This window comes from Rattus norvegicus, chromosome 6, assembly GCF_021556685.1.
Source record: "Rattus norvegicus strain SHRSP/BbbUtx chromosome 6, alternate assembly SHRSP_T2T, whole genome shotgun sequence".
Classification (NCBI taxonomy): Eukaryota; Metazoa; Chordata; class Mammalia; order Rodentia; family Muridae; genus Rattus; species Rattus norvegicus.
This window is the reverse complement of record NC_141539.1, coordinates 142,967,578-142,985,012: the sequence shown is the minus strand read 5'-3', so window position 1 is coordinate 142,985,012 and position 17,435 is coordinate 142,967,578. Positions and strand designations below refer to the sequence as shown.

Below are 17,435 nucleotides of genomic sequence, written 5' to 3'. Positions count from 1 at the left end.
CCCTTTTTTAAGTTTTATTTATTCCTATACTTCATGTATACAAATGCTCTGTCTTTGTGCACATCAGAAGATGGAATCAGATCCCATCACAGATGGTTGTGAGCCGCCATGTTGGTTGCTGGGAATTGAACTCAGGACCTCTGGAAGAGCAGTCAGTGCTCTTAACCACTGAGCCATCTCTCCAGCCCAGTGGTCCTACTGTTGACCACTGAGTTTGCCATGACAACATAACATTATGACATTTATAAAATTCTATTTGCCTCTGCCACTCACTGCTACTCCTAACTTTGAGACAGCTCTCCTAGCTCAGGTAGGGCTGAAGCTCCATGGCAGCTAGTCCATGTGTGCAACTAGCTATGCAAGAAGGCATCTTAATCTCCACTGGAAGCCATCACTGATTTGTTTTACTAGCTGAGGTTATTTTCACAGTCTCCCCTGTCTAGTGAATTGTCAGGGGTGGAGGTGTGAATTTTTCAGTTTCAATCAGTTGCTGTATGACTCAACTGGATGACTACATTTTAGAGGGTTTTTGTCAGTGATGAAGCACAGGCTGATCGGGAGCAAAGTGGAGAAAGGTGGGTATGTTTGGAGTTTGGGTTGCCGATAACGGAAGGAGCTGTCATTTTTGCAGTACGTGTGACTTCTTCTAACATTGTGGATAGCGTCTCTATTTCTCGGGTAGTCTCCTATTCAGCAGTGTGTGGTGCTTTCCAGCATCTGTTGCCTTCAGTTGTAGGTATAACGTGATTTAAGGCTTAAGAGAATTGACTTTGGCATCAGATCATCTACCAGCCTCAGTGAGCAATGTATAAAAGCTGATCATTCTTTTTGACCATAGGCAAGAACTAGTAAAACGCTTGTAAGAACTGGACCAAAGTAAGTCACAGCCACAACCAAGATTACCTTCCTTCTAAGAAATGTACTGATTAGTAGAAACAAGGAAAATAATAGACCTTAAGCAAAGATGAAAGACATAATGTATGTTAGTACATTTTGTAGGGCAAGGTTTTGGGTTAGTGACTTTTGTGTCTTGAGCAAGTGAAAAACCAAAATCTAACCTGGGATACAGTAGAAAAAGTGTGTGAAAAGAAAATTTCTCGTCTGTAGAAAAAGTTCAGAATGTTAACAGAATCCTTAACCTTTCAGCAGCTACTTTCCAGATACTTCTTATGTATCACTTGGTAGACAGCCTGGTCTTGAACTCACAAAGATCCTTCTGTCCTGTCTCCATTGTAATGGAATTAAAGGTGTGCGCTGCCACTCTAGACCACAACTAGAGTGATTTTTAAGAGGTAAAGCCTTGTTCAAGTATAAAGCTCAATCACCGTTTTCCTCTCATCTCTCCTGGTCAACTGTGGGGTTCAATCAAGGATCAGACAAAGAAGCTCTAGACCTAAGATATGGCTCCCGCCTGTTTACAAAAGGGGTGGGGTGGGAGGGAGTACGCGCAAGCGTACTGGGAACAGCCGCGGGGCATGCTGGGCCAGCGACTTCGGCCCGTTGCTAGGAGGCAGGGACGCCGGCCCTCCCGGGACCCGCGTCGCGGCAGGCCCTAGCAGGATAGTCGAGCTGAGCGACGGCGGGCTTGTCTTCCTCCGGTGGCCCGCGCCTGTTGGGCTGAAGACACGCGGCTGCCCGGGCCTCGAGGAGCGATGGAGCCTGGGAAGGTCGGTGTGCCGCGGGGCCCGGCCGGCGCCCGCGTTCCTCTACTCTTTCTTGGCAATGGAGACCGGGTTTCTCCTCGGCCTGAACTTAGGAGAGAGCTGGAGGCGGAGTTTGGGTCGAGGTCTCAGCTCTGCTGATGCCTCTCACTTCTTAGCTCCAGGTGCGGTTTGTGGAGGAGTTTCTGGACTCATCCAGAGGCGTGGCTGAGTGTCAACTTAAGGAAGTCACAGGACACCTGAAAAAAAAATGCCGAAAGGTGAAACATGAGTCTCTTTAAGGTAGAAGGTTGTTGACTCTAACTTTGGTAGGTAGTATATATCAAAAATCCATCTCTTAGGTTTTCCGGTTTGGTGGAACACATGTTTTTAAAGCATGTCCTTATGATCCCATCAATTACCCATGATAAATCCTACGAATTACCTTAGCGTCCATTATAACGGACCCTTGTCTGCTTTAATTAACCTCACCTTCTATCTTCTGGTTTACTGGGTAAAAGTTTGCCCGTTTTGTTGATTTTTTTCTCAAAGAATCAGCTCATGGTTCCATTGATTCTTCATACTGCTTTGTGTTGTCGTTACAATTTCTTTGATTTTCAGCCCTGAGTTTGATTTTTTTTTCCCTTGCCATCTAGTCTTTTGGGGTACTATTTGTTCTTGTTTTTCTAGGGCTGTCAGGTGCATCATGAAGTTGCCAATATAAAAACCTCTCTAGTTTTTTGATGGAGGCACTTAGTGCATCTAACAAACTGTGTTCAATGTGTTTTATGGGTTTGACTATGTTGTATTTCATTCAGATCTAACAAGTTTTTACTTCCCTGTGTGATTTCTGTCTTGACTCAGTTTTCATTCAGTTGTATAGATTGTTCAGTGTCCACAAGTTTGTGTGCTTTCTATCATTTCTGTTGTTGATATCCAGCATTAATCCATGGTGGTCAGATAGAATTCAGGGTATTATTTCAGTTTTCTTATATGTATTGAGGCTTGCCTTGTGTTCTAATACGTGATTATGAGCTTCAGAAAAGAAAGCATATTCTTTAGAGTTTGGGTGGAATTTGTGTGTGTGTGTGTGTGTGTGTTGTGTCAGTTTGACTTACGATATTTTTTTGTTTGTTTTGTTTTTTATTTGCTTTTTAAAACTCCAGCAACTTCTCTGTTTAGTTTTTGTCTGGATGACCTGTCTGTTGATGGAAGTCAGGTATTTGAATATGAAGGTTAATATGCGATTTTTATCTGTAGTAGTGTTTCTTTTATGAACATAGGTATTCTCATGTCTGGAGTATAAATGTTTAGAATTGCACTTGTTGTGTTTTATAAAAAAGAAAAAGAAGCCAGGGATATGTTTAGTGGGGGCATGGTATGTTATCAGGGAAAGGGAGTGCCTCTATGGGCCCATGCTGAAACATCCCATCCCCCTGAGGTAACAGCCACACTAAGGGTGTAGAGTAGAATAGAGTTTATTTAGAGCTTGGGGAGGGGAGTTGAGGGGGTAGTAGAGACAGAGAAACAGAGAGAGGGGGAGAGAGAGACAGAGACAGAGACAGAGGGGGGAGGGGTGGGAGAGAGGCCAGCCATTAACATGTGGAGAAGGGGGCAGGAAGGGAATGGGGAGAGAAGGGACAGAGGGGAAGGGGGTAAGAGAGCAAGAGAAGAGGAGGGAATGAGGAGAGGGCAAGCAGCCCCTTTTATAGTGAGTCAGGTACACTTGCTATTGCCAGGTAACTGTGGGGTGGAGCCCAGGAGAAATGCTAACAGTGATATTATTTTTTTCCCTTTGACGTGTATGTCCTTCTCTATCTCTTCTGATTAGTTTTGGCTTGAAGTCTACTTTGTCACATACTAAATGGCTACACCTGCTCTTTTCGTGGTCCATTTGCTTGGGATATCTTTCGCCTGTCGTTCATAGTGAGGTTTGTTTCCTGGATGCAGCAGAAAGATGGACCCTGTTTTCTAATCTAATCTGCTAACCTATGCCGTTTTATTGGGGAATTGAGACTACTGATCTTGAGAGCTCTTAATGAGCAGATTTTATAATTCCTGTTGTTTTGTTGCTGTGGGATAAATCCTACCCTTGATTTACTGCTTTGGAATTGTTTAACCCTTAGTCCTCTGGTGTATGTACAGTCAACTTTCTCTTCAGTATGTAGTTTTCCTTGAATACCTTCTGAAGAACTGGTTAGTGGACAGCCAATTTTTTTTTTTGGTATCATTCATATATATATATACACACACACACATACACACACACACACATATATATATATATATATATGTATTTGATTGATAGTTTTGCTGGGTAGAGTAGTCTGGGCTGGCATCGGTGGTCTCTCAGAACTTATAGAACATCTGTCTATGTCCTTCCTGGCTTTTAAAATCTCTACTGAGGGCTGGAGAGGTGGCTCAGCAGTTAAGAGCACTCACTGCTCTTCCACAGGTCTTGAGTTCAGTTCCCGGCAACCACATGGTGGCTCACAACCATATGTAATGAGATCTGATGCCCTCTTCTGGTGTGTCTGAAGATAGCGACAGTGTACCTACATACATGAAATAAATAAATCTTAAAAAAAAAATAGGATCGCTATTGAAAAGTCAGATGTTACTCTAATGGGCCTGTCTTTATATGTGACTTGGTCCTTTTCCCTGACCATATCTTTTGTTCCATACATTTAGTGTTTTGATTATGTGTTTAGGGAGTTTCTTTCTGGTTCTGTCTATTTGGTATTCTGCATACCTCTTTTAACTTGATAAGCATGTTTTCCTTTAGGTTGGGAAATGTTCCTTCTATGATTTTATTAAAAAATATTTACTATGCCTTCAATCTGGGTCTCTTCTTCCTCTACATGTATTATTCATAGGTTTGATCTTTTCATAGTGCTTGGAGTTTCCTGGACATCTTATTTTAGGTTTAACACTTTCTGTGATTGAGCTATCCATTTCTTCTTCTTCGTCTTTAGACCTGAAATTCTCTTTCATGTCTTAATCCATTGGTGGGCCTTATCTTGAGGTTTTTGTTTGAGATTCTGAGTCTTTGAGTTCCAGATTTATTTCAGTTTGGATTTTCTTTAGTGATTCTATTTCTTCATGTCTTGAATTGTTTTCATTATTTCTCTTAACTGGTTGTATGTGTGTGCTTGCGTGTGTGTGTGTGTGTGTGTGTGTGTGCGTGTGCGTGCGTGCATGTGTTCACAGTCTTTATTAAAGCTTTTATTCATATCCTCTTTAAGGTCCTTGGACATATTTGTATTTGCTGTTTGGAAGCCCCTGCTTCAGCTTTTCTCATTGTCTGTGACAGAGGGTGTTGGCTCCCGGAGGAGGCACATTGCCTTCTGGTTCATGTTTATGTTTTTGTGCTGGGATCCAGGCATCTGGAGTTCAGATATTTGAAGTGTTTCTTGGTATAGATATCTGCTCTTGTCTTTATATTGTGGGTGTTCTGTTCTATGGTTGCAGTTGCACACCCTGCATCCTAGCCAGTGTTGGTGGCTGTGGGGTTTCTGGTAGAAAGTGGTTCTAGTTCCCGGACAAAAAAGGTGATTGTGGAGTCCTTGGTAGAGAGCTATTCTGTGAGTCAGTGGGGAGTGACAGAGGGATGGAAATGGGGTAGAAGGAAAGAGTGAGAGGGCATCAAGGAGCTAGGGAGACCCTGAGTCTGTACCAACAGGCCAAGTACCTAGTGGATGGAGGTGGACTGGGAGGAGGAACTCCTGTGGATAGGACAGGAAGGGGGAAAGGGTGATGCATATGGGTCTCTTGGACCTGAGTCTCATCCCAGTGCTCTGGTTGTGGGGTCCCCAGTAGAGAGTGAGTCTGCTGGTTCGTAGGGTCACAAAGGAGAGGGGTAGGCTGGAAGAAAAGGCTAAAGAGGTCATGGGGAAGATGGGGGCGTGGTGGGCACTGGGTCTGCAGCAAAAGGCTGAAGCCCTAGGGGATGGAGGTGCTGGGAGAAGGGCCACATCAGGCCACTAAACATGAGTTCCTCACACTTTTGTTGGTTTTGTAGTTTGTTCGTTTGTTGGTTTTCTGAGACAGGGTTTCTTTGTGTATTTCTGGCTGTCCTGGCTCACTGGTTGTAGACCAAACTGGCCTCAACTCAGAGATCTGTCTCTGGGATTAAAGAAAGACATGGACCACCATTCCAGGCAGTTCCTTACACTTTTGAGGCAAACCCTTTATCAGCTGAGCTACTTCTCTTGTCCCCATTACTTTTCTTGACAGGTTTATGAGATCCAACTAGTGTATTTGACTCAATATAGCATCTGATGTACATTAGATGCTATTTTATATGAAAAAATCACTTTAAGTTTAATTGTTAGAATATCACTGATTTTTTTATTTTGCTCATGTATTCTGTAGACTGGGAATTGGGGATCACATATAACTCAGGTGGCTTAATTCTGCTCCTCTGACATCTGGGGTTTCAAATAGGCAGATGCAGGTTTGGGGCTTGTACATGGTGACATTCTGGCCACTGAGCTGACCTTGTGAGGCCTCTGCTCTGCTTAGCTGGAACATCTGCATGTGGGCTTTCTCCTGCACTGCTACCTTCCTTCTTTACATCTGAGCTCCTGTACTGGGTAGCCCAAGGAAGGCAGTCACACAGCATTCTTCTAGCCTAGGGTGGGCCAACAACAGCCGAAGAAGCAGAACTCTCAGACACAGTCCTGTGCTCAGCGTTTGGGAGGAGAGAGTTTACTGTGGCCTATCTGAAAAGTGTTTTCTGGCAGTTTGTTTGTTTGCTCATTGAAATAAAAATCTGTGTATGGGTGTTTTGCCTGTATGTGTGTGTACTCCACATTGCCTGTTTTATGAGGAGGCCAGATACTGGAGTTATCGACAGTTGTAAGCTGCTGTGTAGGTTATGGGACTTGAGCAAAGGTTCTTTTAGAAAGAAGCCGCTGCTCTTAAAAGCTGAGTCATCTTTCTAGTCACATCTGACATGTGGTCACAGAATGCTTGCCCTCGATCTGTTAGTTAACTTTGCTTTCTTTATTACTTGGTAATAGTTTTTCAAATAGCCAAATGAATGGGCCCTGCAATAATTATGGATCACTTTAGACTAGTAAATAGTTTAAACAAATCTTTGTCTCTTTTCTGTTTTCTTTTGAGACAGAGTATCCCTGTGTGTCTGAGGTTGTCCTCAAACTCTGTATCCTCCTGCTTTGGCTACCCAAGTGCCTGGATTACGGGTGTGGGCCCCATTCTTGGCCTGTATTGGATTAGCTTTCATTTCAATAGGAAAGCAAAACTAGAAAATAAAAAGTACTTTCTAGTTAATTATTTTTGTTACAAATAGTATAATGGAAACACAAAATTTGTTGTTTAAAAATTCCCCCCCAGGACCTCCTTGTATTGCCTAAGCTTGCTTGGAACTTAGAATCTTCCCGCCTAAGCTTTGTAAGTGCTAGGATGTGGGTGTGTGCTGCCATGCCTGACCTGGTAATTCGGGCTTTGTACTTTGCTATTTAGAGAAGAACCAAAGATGATACTTGGAAAGCAGATGACCTCAGAAGACACCTTAAGGTAATATATTTTAAAGTCTTGGCGTGGACGTCACATGAACCTCTGTGGGCTTTTGGACAGTGTGACCAGGCTCAGAACCCTTTGGTTACAAGAAGTTCATTTCAGAGGCATTTTTGAGTCAAAGAGGAAGGTAGGTAGTTAATGCTTCTGGAATATTTTAGGATATGGTTCTGCATTGGGACTGAGGTGCCCTGTTTGTAGCCCATTCTGGTAGCCCCACAAGTTTGAGTTTTGTGATTGAGGTTTAGTCCTCCAGAAATGTTATAATAAAGATCTCAATTCATTCATTACTTAATTAATTAGTTTTAAACAGGGACTCCCTCTGTAGCCCAGGCTGTACTCCCTCTGTAGCCCAGGCTGGCCTTGGATTGAAGTGGCTCTGATTCTCCTGTCTTGTTCTCCTGAGGATTCGGATGATTCTTGGCACTCGTGCTTGGCTCTGTTCTTCTCGACACAGGGTCTGACTGTGTAGCCCTAGCTACCTTGGAACTTATACAAACCAGATAGTCTGGAACTCACAGAGATCCACTGCTTCTGCTAGGATTAAAGGCATGAGCCACCATGCCCAACTAGCTTTATTGTCTGCGTAGTAACCAAGTGGTTCTTGGCTTCAGCAACTTTAAACTACAACTTCATTGTATCTTTCTGTTATAGGTTATATTTTATTGCTTCACTTCTGTGCAGTACTAAGTTTAAACTCATGTCCGTGGGCTAGGCAAGACTGCTGCTGGATCATGCCTCCCATGTTGTACTTCAGGTTGATTTGCCAATCAGCACATACATGGGTTTGTAGTTAACATTCACAGACATGTTAGGTAGGACTGCAGTTAGTATGCTAAGAATATTCATCAGTTCTGCCTTCCATCTTGCTGGACTGAGAAGGCAAGTTACAGCCAGTGATTTGTAAAGTGCTGTAGATGAGTCTTTCTGTCCAGATAGAGATAGTAAATGCATGCATGATTTCATAGTCAAGGAAGATCTTTCTGTGTTGTTCTAGGCTGCACAATCAGGTAGTCCCAAGGAAGAGAAGAAACTCAGAGAAAAGAAGATGCACAAGGACTCAGAGTTGGGCGCTCCTGAATACAGAGAGCACAAGAGCAGGGACCCAGACCGAGAGGCCCGGCACAAGGAGAAGACAGTGGAGAGAGACCTGTACAGCTCCACAGAACATCCCCGTGGGGAACGAGACCGGGAGAGGCACAAGGAAAGGAGGAAAGATGGGAAAGACCGTGAGAAAGACAAGCTGAAAGAGAGACATCGAGACCAAGAAGCAGAGAAGTCTCATAGTCGCGGCAAGGACAGAGAGAGAGAGAAAGACAGAAGGGTCAGGAAAGAAGAGCTCAGGCAGTCCATGGCCTACCATGACCTCCTGGGTCGAGATGTGCGTGGCCGGCAGATGCTGGAGAAAGTGGAAAAGAAAGTTCATATAGGTACATCTCTGCATCACAGACTACACCTGTGCTGTCACCCAGGCTGCTTGTTAGTTTGCCTGCTGTATTTCCTGGCTGTTGATGAATTGCTCAATTGATTGACTAATGTCTGCGTGCGTGCGTGCGTGCGTGCGTGCGTGCGTGCGTGCGTGCGTGCGTGCGTGCGTGCGTGCGTGCGTGCGTGCGTGCGTGCGTGCGTGCGTGCGTGCGTGCGTGCGTGCGTGCGTGCGTGCGTGCGTGCGTGCGTGCGTGCGTGCGTGCGTGCCATGCTCCGAGTGGAGGTTAGAGGATAACATTCAGGAGTTGGTTCTTGCCTTCCCCATTGAGATGGGGTCTCTATCTGCCATATTATATGCTTTAGGCTAGCTGGCCTGAGAGAGTCTAGCTGATTCTGTTTTCCTTATTTTCCATCCTGTGGTAGGAATGCACATACATGAGTGCAGCTGTATCCAGCTATATAGGTTCTGGTTTTGTCAGGTTTGACTGGCTGGCACTTTTACGTGCTGAGCCATTTTCTTGGCCTGTATTTTGTTTAAGACTTCTCACTGTTTAAAACATTTTTCCTTTGAGTTCATCGTTTATTTTCTCTGAGGTTTTCATGGGTGCTTTACCTTTGGATTTAGGAAACAAAGCCAATTTCCTATTCTCCATGCTTGTTAATGTGAGCTTAAAAAAAAATCCAATCAACAAAGGAAACATTTTCTTATATTTACTAGTGTTTTTAACTTTTGAAATTCTTTCTTAAACTTAATATCGCAATAAATCTTAACTCTCTGTGAATAAACAAAAATAAAGCATTTAATAAAAGTATTCCACCAAAGTGTTAGTTTTATTGCAATACTGGGGCTCCAGCTCGGGGCTGTTGTACATGGTAGGCAAGGCCACCCTAAGTGAAAGCCCTGCCCTTTGGGTTTTCTTAACTGTAAGCTGATGAGGTGTCAGCTATAGCTGGTGCGTCTGTACTCAGTAGTACTTTGGACATCAACAGCACCAAGGTGACGGAGACTCACCCTCTCAGCAGCAACTGCCTGATAGTCTTCAACTTCCTGTCAGACCTTATCCGTGAGGCTGCTCTCTACTCCCATGGGTACACAGACATTTACCCACTTGTCTCAATAACAAGCTGGGAGAGGGGAGAACTATCTGTCTGAGCCTGCCATACTCCTCCCCACTTTAAGTTTAGATTCTGGCCCTTGTTACTCTTGAGTTTTGAGAATGAGTTTTAGTTGAAGAATGTTTTATGATACAAATTTACGACCATATGTGCAATAGTAAAGTCTACAGCAAGTTAAGTGGTGGTCTTGGTACGATAAAGATTGTGAATGTTAAAAATGTGTTTTTTAGCAAGTAAATTACGAATGGAGGAAAGAGAAAGGAGAGACGAAGACTCTGAAAGAGTGGATGAAGATAGAGAAAGAAGATACCGAGAACGGAAGGTGAGGTGCCCAGGCCCAGGCCAGCAGAGCACCCGGGAGCACTGCTCATCCACAGGAAATGGAGGTTCTGGGCACTTCCTTTTTAAAATACATTTTTGGCTTCTAATTGCTGTGTAATAGTTATACATACTTAGAGGGCAGAGTGTGACACTTCAGTGTATACGTATAGTGTTTAATCTCCATATTAGGATGATTGGTATGTGTCACTTAAGTTGTCTTAGGTGGGGTCACTATTGCTGTGACAAAACACAACGACCAAAAAGCAACCTGGGGAGGAAAGGGTTTATTTGGTTTACACTTCCACATTTGTTTCCACTTTCCATCATCGAAAAAAGTCTGGAGGAAACTCAAGCAGGGCTGGAACCTGGAGGCAGGAGCTGATGCAGAGGCCATGGAGAGGTGCTGCTTACTGACTTGCACAGCCTGCTTATAGAACCCAGGACCACCAACCCAGGGATGGCACCACCTACAATGGGCTGGGCCCTCCCCCTTCAATCACTAATTAAGAAAATGCCCTACAGCTGGATCTCGCAGAAGCATTTCCTCACTTGAGGTTCACTGCTTTCAGATGACTCCACCTTGTGTCAAACTGACACATGACTAGCTAGGACACCACTTTTTAAAATTATCCTTCGATAAAGAACATTAGAATGGATTCTTCCTGTACCCTATGTGGTTGTGGACTTAGGGAAGTTAACTACTGTTCATTAATTTTCATGTGTGTAACACTTACCTTCTAGTGGCTAGGCTTGAGTGTATTTTAAAAAATTAACTCTTTGTCAGGCATTTATGTTGCTCTTTTATTTAATTTGAAGAATCTGTAATTTTTGTAAGTAAGTGCAAATTATGACATAGATAAGTCTGTCCTTTGGTGCACAGAATACTTAACAAGTCCTTTCTCCTTCATGTAATAGTTGTAATGTAAATAGTTGTCTGGGTTTTGTTATAGGTCTATTAAAGGAAAGGCCCTGTAGACTTAGCTTTTTTTTTTTTTTTTTTTTTTTTTTTTTTTTTTCGGAGCTGGAGACCGAACCCAGGGCCTTGCACTTGCTAGGCAAGCGCTCTACCACTGAGCTAAATCCCCAACCCCTAGACTTAGCTTTTTAATCCTCATAGTTTATTTGGCAAGTGATCTGCCTTTAAAGCTGAGGGCCTCAGTCAGAGATATTTTCTCTAGAAATACTCTCCTGGCAGAGATACACAGGGTGGACTGGAGTTGACGAGAACCAAGGAAGGACATTACAGAGACTCTTCATGTCCCCAGACTGGTTAGAAGGAACACAGTGAAGGGATGACACAGGAGGTAGCAGAGTGAACCTCAGCTGGGCTGGACCAAGTCAGGCTTGCTTGGGGTCTGCCTTGAAGGTTCCCAGATGGAGTCAGAGCTGGAATATCGTCACAGTAACGGCTGTGACTTGTGTCATGAGTGACTCACTGAACTTTGGTGGTGGTGTTGGGATGAGAAGATGACTAGATCACAGCCTTTCCTTGCAAGGCTCCTTTTCTGGGTGCAAATGAGCAACAATTAAGAGACAATGACAGGCCACATTACTACATAGAGACACCAGCACCACACTGCTGGCATTGACTACAGGGACTGGTTTCCTAGAGAAGTCAGAGTCTCTGCAGCAGGGGCTATGGAGCTAAAGCTGAGGGAACAAATTAAGAATGTGGTGGAGAAACATAGAAGGCAAATGCTGTTTGTTTTGCTGTGTGTCTGTATTAGTTTTCTGTCACTATAATAGAATATCCAAGGAAATAAAAAAGAAAGATTGACTTTGATTCATAGAATTGGAACCTTCAGCCCATGACTTGTTGGGCCTGTTGTAAAGAGGTAGGACATTGTAGGAATGCATAGAAGAGGCAATTTAACTAACACTCCGTTTATTCAGGGATTAGAGATGGGAGGGAGGAATAGGAAGCTGAGACCCAAAGTCCCCTCAGCTTTTCACATGGCTGACCTTCCTGAAGGTCCACAGGACCTCCCAGCAGTGGCATCCTGGAGACCAAGCCATAACACAGGGCCATCCAGACCCTTATCCTGAGGAATTTGGACGGTTTTTAAGTCAGATAGAAGACATCTAGGCTTACATGATCTTGCTTTGTAGTGCTTGGTGTTGGTGTGAATGAGGATAATTCTTCTGGATTGAGGATTTTAGGGAGACTGAGATGTGCCAACTATGGTTTTCTCTGATTCTTTCACTATAATACACACAGATAGCACATGTCACTGTAGTACACACAGACAGCACCTGTCCTGTAGTACACACAGACAGCACGTGTCACTGTAGTACACACAGACAGGACGTGTCACTGTAGTTCACACAGACAGCACATGTCACTGTAGTACACACAGACAGACAGCACCTGTCCTATAGTACACTCAGACAGACAGCACATGTCACTGTAGTACACACAGACAGCACATGTCATTGTAGTACACACAGGCAGCACATGTCACTGTAGTACACACAGGCAGCACATGTCACTGTAGTACACACAGACAGCACCTGTCCTGTAGTACACTCAGACAGCACGTGTCCTGTAGTACACACAGGCAGCACATGTCACTGTAGTACACACAGACAGCACATGTCACTGTAGTACACTCAGACAGCACCTGTCCTGTAGTACACTCAGACAGCACGTGTCACTGTAGTACACACAGACAGCACGTGTCACTGTAGTACACACAGACTGCACCTGTCCTGTAGTACACTCAGACAGCACGTGTCACTGTAGTACACACAGACAGCACCTGTCACTGTAGTACACACAGACAGACAGCACGTGTCACTGTAGTACACACAGGCAGCACGTGTCACTGTAGTACACACAGACAGCATGTGTCCTGTAGTACACACAGACAGCACGTGTCACTGTAGTACACACAGACAGCACGTGTCACTGTAGTACACACAGACAGCACATGTCACTGTAGTACACACAGACAGACAGCACGTGTCCTGTAGTACACACAGACAGCACGTGTCACTGTAGTACACACAGACAGCACGTGTCACTGTAGTACACACACACAGACAGCACGTGTCACTGTAGTACACACAGACAGACAGCACGTGTCACTGTAGTACACACACACAGACAGCAGTACAGCACCTGTCCTGTAGTACGCACAGACAGCACATGTCACTGTAGTACACACAGACAGCACGTGTCACTGTGGTACACACACACAGACAGCACATGTCACTGTAGTACACACAGACAGCACGTGTCACTGTGGTACACACACACAGACAGCACATGTCACTGTAGTACACACAGACAGCACGTGTCACTGTAGTACACACACAGACAGCAGTACAGCACCTGTCCTGTAGTACGCACAGCACTGATTGCTGTGCTCCCGTAGCTCATGTGGACTTACTTCTCTGTTGGGTTCACAGCTGCAGTATGGTGACAGTAAGGAGAATCCCCTGAATTACTGGCTGTATAAGGAGGACGGTGAAAAGAAGCACAGGAAGGTGAAAGATGCAGATCGGGAGAGGAAGCACCGAGAGAAAAGCAGCACAAGGGAGAAAAAAGACAGACACTCAAAGGAGAAGGGGAGCTCTCTGTCTGACAGGGAAATAGAAGACAGACACAGAGAGAAGCGGCACAAGGATGGACTGCATTATGATGAGGAGAGGCGCCGAAGTCACGCGGATAAAAAAGAGAGATCTCTGAAAGAAGAGCACAGGAAAAGGGAGTCAAAGGTATTGTTCTTCCATGGCGTTGTCTGTACTCCTCCCGAGGTCAGCAGGTAGTGAGGACATTGCTCAGTGCAGTCCAATGACGTTCAGATCCACTGTCTAACACCCTGACAGCTTTTGGTTACTAAGACAAAGCATGAGACATAAGTTAAGGGAGGAAAGGGTTATTTGGCTCATATTCTCAGAGATTTCAGTTCATTATGTCAGAGATCACAGGTGTGCGCTGTAGGCGTCTACGGCCCCTCGCATATGCGACTGTGCTGTCCTCTTAGGTTTGACTTTTCCCTGGTTGATCTCAACTCTTTGGACTCATCGTCACGACAGTCAGAGATGTGCTTTGTAAATACTGTAGCTGCTTCTCAGTCCAGTCAAGCTGATGTTAGCCATCACAACAGGTATGACATATGAGAAGATGACTGAAGTCAACACTTTGTGATTAGTAGAGGGAGAGGAGTAATTGTAGTCATGTGGTATGTACTCTCCCCACCCTCCCACCCAGGAGATGAGGGCTCACTGTGTTGTGCAGGCTGGTCTACAGCTTTGGCTTCCAGTCATCCTCCTGTCTCCATCATCCAATCAGCCTAGATTACTGGTGTTTGCTACCACACCCTGCTGTTGACATATATATTTAACAGGAAATTGAAAATCTTTTATTAAAACTTGAAATCTAACATTAAAAAGGAAGTTGTTACTTTAAAGGGGGAATTAAGTGATCCAGATATGAAGCAGTTTGAATCAGGATTGGTAAATAGGTTTACGAAACATAAAAATGTGTAGCTACTGATTGCAAAGGCTCTGTTTCTCCCTGCGTGTACTTGACTTCATCAGTCCAGTTGCTGAGTGTTTTCAGAGACCCACTGTAGTAACTTTTGTTCTCACACATGCACTTTGAACTGCTGTTTTTATAGAACCTGAAATATTGTCCTGTACCTGGTCACATGTGTGTTGTGTAATGTTTGTTATAGAATAAACATTTCTCCAACATTTATTATTATCTATGGTGACAGCTTAAAGACTTTTTAGTTTTTTAAAGTATAGTGTGTATAGTATAGTAAAGTAAAGTATAGGGCATGTCTTAAAATAATTCTACATTGTTCTGTTTTTACAAATAATTTTAAATCAGCATCACATGAACCCTAGAAAGCATGTATTTCAACCTCTTTGTAATATTTATGATTGACTTTTTTGTTTGTTTGTTTTGTTTCATGCTCAACTTTTGCTTCAAGGAACCTGAAAAGGAAGACAATGGTTTAGAGGCTACTGGGGCTGATGAGTATCTGCCCAACTTAGAAGATGATTTTGTGGTACATATAAAATTTAAATTTTTCTCAGTTTAACAATTTGGTCTTAAAAATTAGTGCATGTGTAGTAGTGATTTTCTCTCTTGTCATGTCTGGTAAGGTTTGATATAGATCTGATTGTTACCTGTGCAAAGCTTGCTCTATTCCCACCAGTGCTTAAAGAGTTCTATAGTTTAACTCCATTTTCAGTGCTGTATTCAAACATTTATACGTGTAACTGTAAGTACATAAAGCCCTTCACAATCTTAGCACAAAGTTTATACATTATTCATACTTATTAGTACACATGCTCTGTATCCTGTGCTTCATTTTCAGAAAGACTGAGGCAGCAGTACATTATAAATGCACAATCCAAAGCAGTGAATTACAATACCTCCCTTAGCTACAAGAGTTTTAAATTATAGATTGTACGTTTTGTTGTATATGGGTGTCAGCTCACTGGCCTAGGCAGCCACGATCCTTCTTCTTGTCCCTAGGATTATGAAGACGACTTTGAGGTTTGTGATGGAGACGATGACAGCAACAATGAGCACGAAGCTAAAGAGAAAGCCGACGAGCTTCCTCTGGCCCAGAAAAGGGAAATACAGGAGATTCAAAAGGCGATCAGTGCAGAGAACGAAAGGGTTGGCGAGTTATCTTTGAAAATGTTTCAGAAGCAAGGTCGGGCAGAGAACACGAAGGAGCCCTGGGCAGGTATGCACAGGGACACTATAACTGGAAACATGGCCTGTGAGCTCTGGAGACAGCTATGGAGGTGGGTAGGTTTTTACCCTTGATGCATCAGGTAGGTGATGCTGCACCCTGTGCCGCCCAACTCCTGGTGTCCACCCGTGGCATGTGTGGTGAGGGTTGCTATGAACTGACCCAAGCTGTCTCCTGTGTACAACCATATACAATATCCTGCACTGCTAGCAGCCTCTTATGCAGCCTGTAGGCATGTGGTCTTGTTCCCTTTAGTAATGTCCTCCTTGAATTCTCTCCAAGTACGAATTTTAATTTTCATAAAGGAAATTCCTTGGGAAAAGGTTCATATGCCTCCCGATGTCCTATAAGTGCCATCTCAGTCCTTCTGACTGCCTCACAGGGCTTCTCTCTGTTTTGTAGAGTGTCCTTGGGCTTCTGTAGAGCTAGCAAGGCCTATCACCTGCTCCATGGAGCAAGTTTGCTAACATAGCCCAAGCTTTCTGCCAGTGATCTTGTAGCCCACAATAAATAAAGTTAATAGCAATTACTTACTGTAATGTAATAATACATCTGGAAGTCTGGAACAGTAACCAGCAATCACATTGTGTGCCTATTGCAGAGATAGCAAGCTGTAGGGCAGTATGGATAGTTGGTGCTCTATAAGTTGATAGCTAGAAGTACTCCTCTGAGGCCTGGGCTAATGGGCCTGGCAGAAGGAAGGACCCAGTCTTTTACTGTGTGGATTGGTTTTGTACCATGGTACTCAGGTACTGGTACTGTGGACTCAGTGATGTGGCAGTGTGTCTACTTAGGCCTGTAAAATATATCCATGAGCAACCTTGTCATTTCCTACCTTTATTCTTGGCAAGATGAATTGGTCACTCGTGCACACATTGCTCCCTAGAAAATAAGAACTATGATTTTTGGCTCCTCCGTATTAAGCTATTGCAAGGGGGCAGAAGAGATGGGTATGTACAGAGACAAAACCATGTTCTGAACTGTAGGCAGCAACTTGGAAGTTGTTTAATGGTGCTCATGGAGTTTTAGATCTCGGCTTTTAGCGTTGGCTGGTTGTGTGACCTCGAGCACTATTCTAGTTTCCTTTCTGTTACTGTGATAAAATAGTGAGACTGTAAGCACCTCAGGGGAGGAGAGAATTTATTTGCTGTACATTTCCAGGTCACAGTCCATCACAGACCATACAAGTCAAGGTAGGAACAAGCAGGAGCTTGGAGCAGAAACCCTGGCAGCACGTTGCTTGCCTGCTTGCTGTCTGACTCACCATCAGGCTTATGCTCTCAGCTAGCTTCCTTGGCTAGCCCAGGGCTACTGGCTTGGGAGTGGTGCCATCTATAGTGGGCTGAGCTCTTCTAGATCAGTGAAGATAGTCAAACCAAGCCTTAACAGACATGTCCATAGATGAACCTGATATACACAGTTATTGAATTGTGACTTTTTAAAGGTGATTCTAGGCTGTGTCAAGTTGACAGTAACTGCTAACTAGGACAGATAGTTACTTAACCATTCTGCTTTTGTGTTTCTGAGGGTAAGACCTCCTTAGATTGATAATTACATAAATTAATATATAAATAACGAGCTCAAAAGCAAGAGTGCTAGGCCACATTGGCAATGACTACCATTTAATCACATTTGTGGCAGATTATATCCTGCTTGGCTAACCACAGCT

The 17,435-nt window shown here is 43.8% G+C and overlaps 1 protein-coding gene across 15 annotated transcripts in view; it reads left to right on the top strand.

Moving 5' to 3' along the window:
• The first annotated feature begins 267 nt into the window (after positions 1 to 267).
• The window catches only part of Dync2i1 (dynein 2 intermediate chain 1), a 56,425-nt gene continuing 39,257 nt past the window's right edge, over positions 268 to 17,435 (top strand). Inside the window, 8 exon segments of one of the 15 annotated variants that reach the window (NM_001433998.1) lie at positions 268 to 575; positions 1,820 to 1,921; positions 7,128 to 7,181; positions 8,179 to 8,611; positions 9,956 to 10,047; positions 13,458 to 13,766; positions 14,990 to 15,067; positions 15,541 to 15,757. In NM_001433998.1, coding sequence (NP_001420927.1) covers positions 8,230 to 8,611; positions 9,956 to 10,047; positions 13,458 to 13,766; positions 14,990 to 15,067; positions 15,541 to 15,757 — 1,078 coding nt within the window. In that variant the 5' untranslated portion in view covers positions 268 to 575; positions 1,820 to 1,921; positions 7,128 to 7,181; positions 8,179 to 8,229. 15 annotated transcript variants of the gene reach the window in all.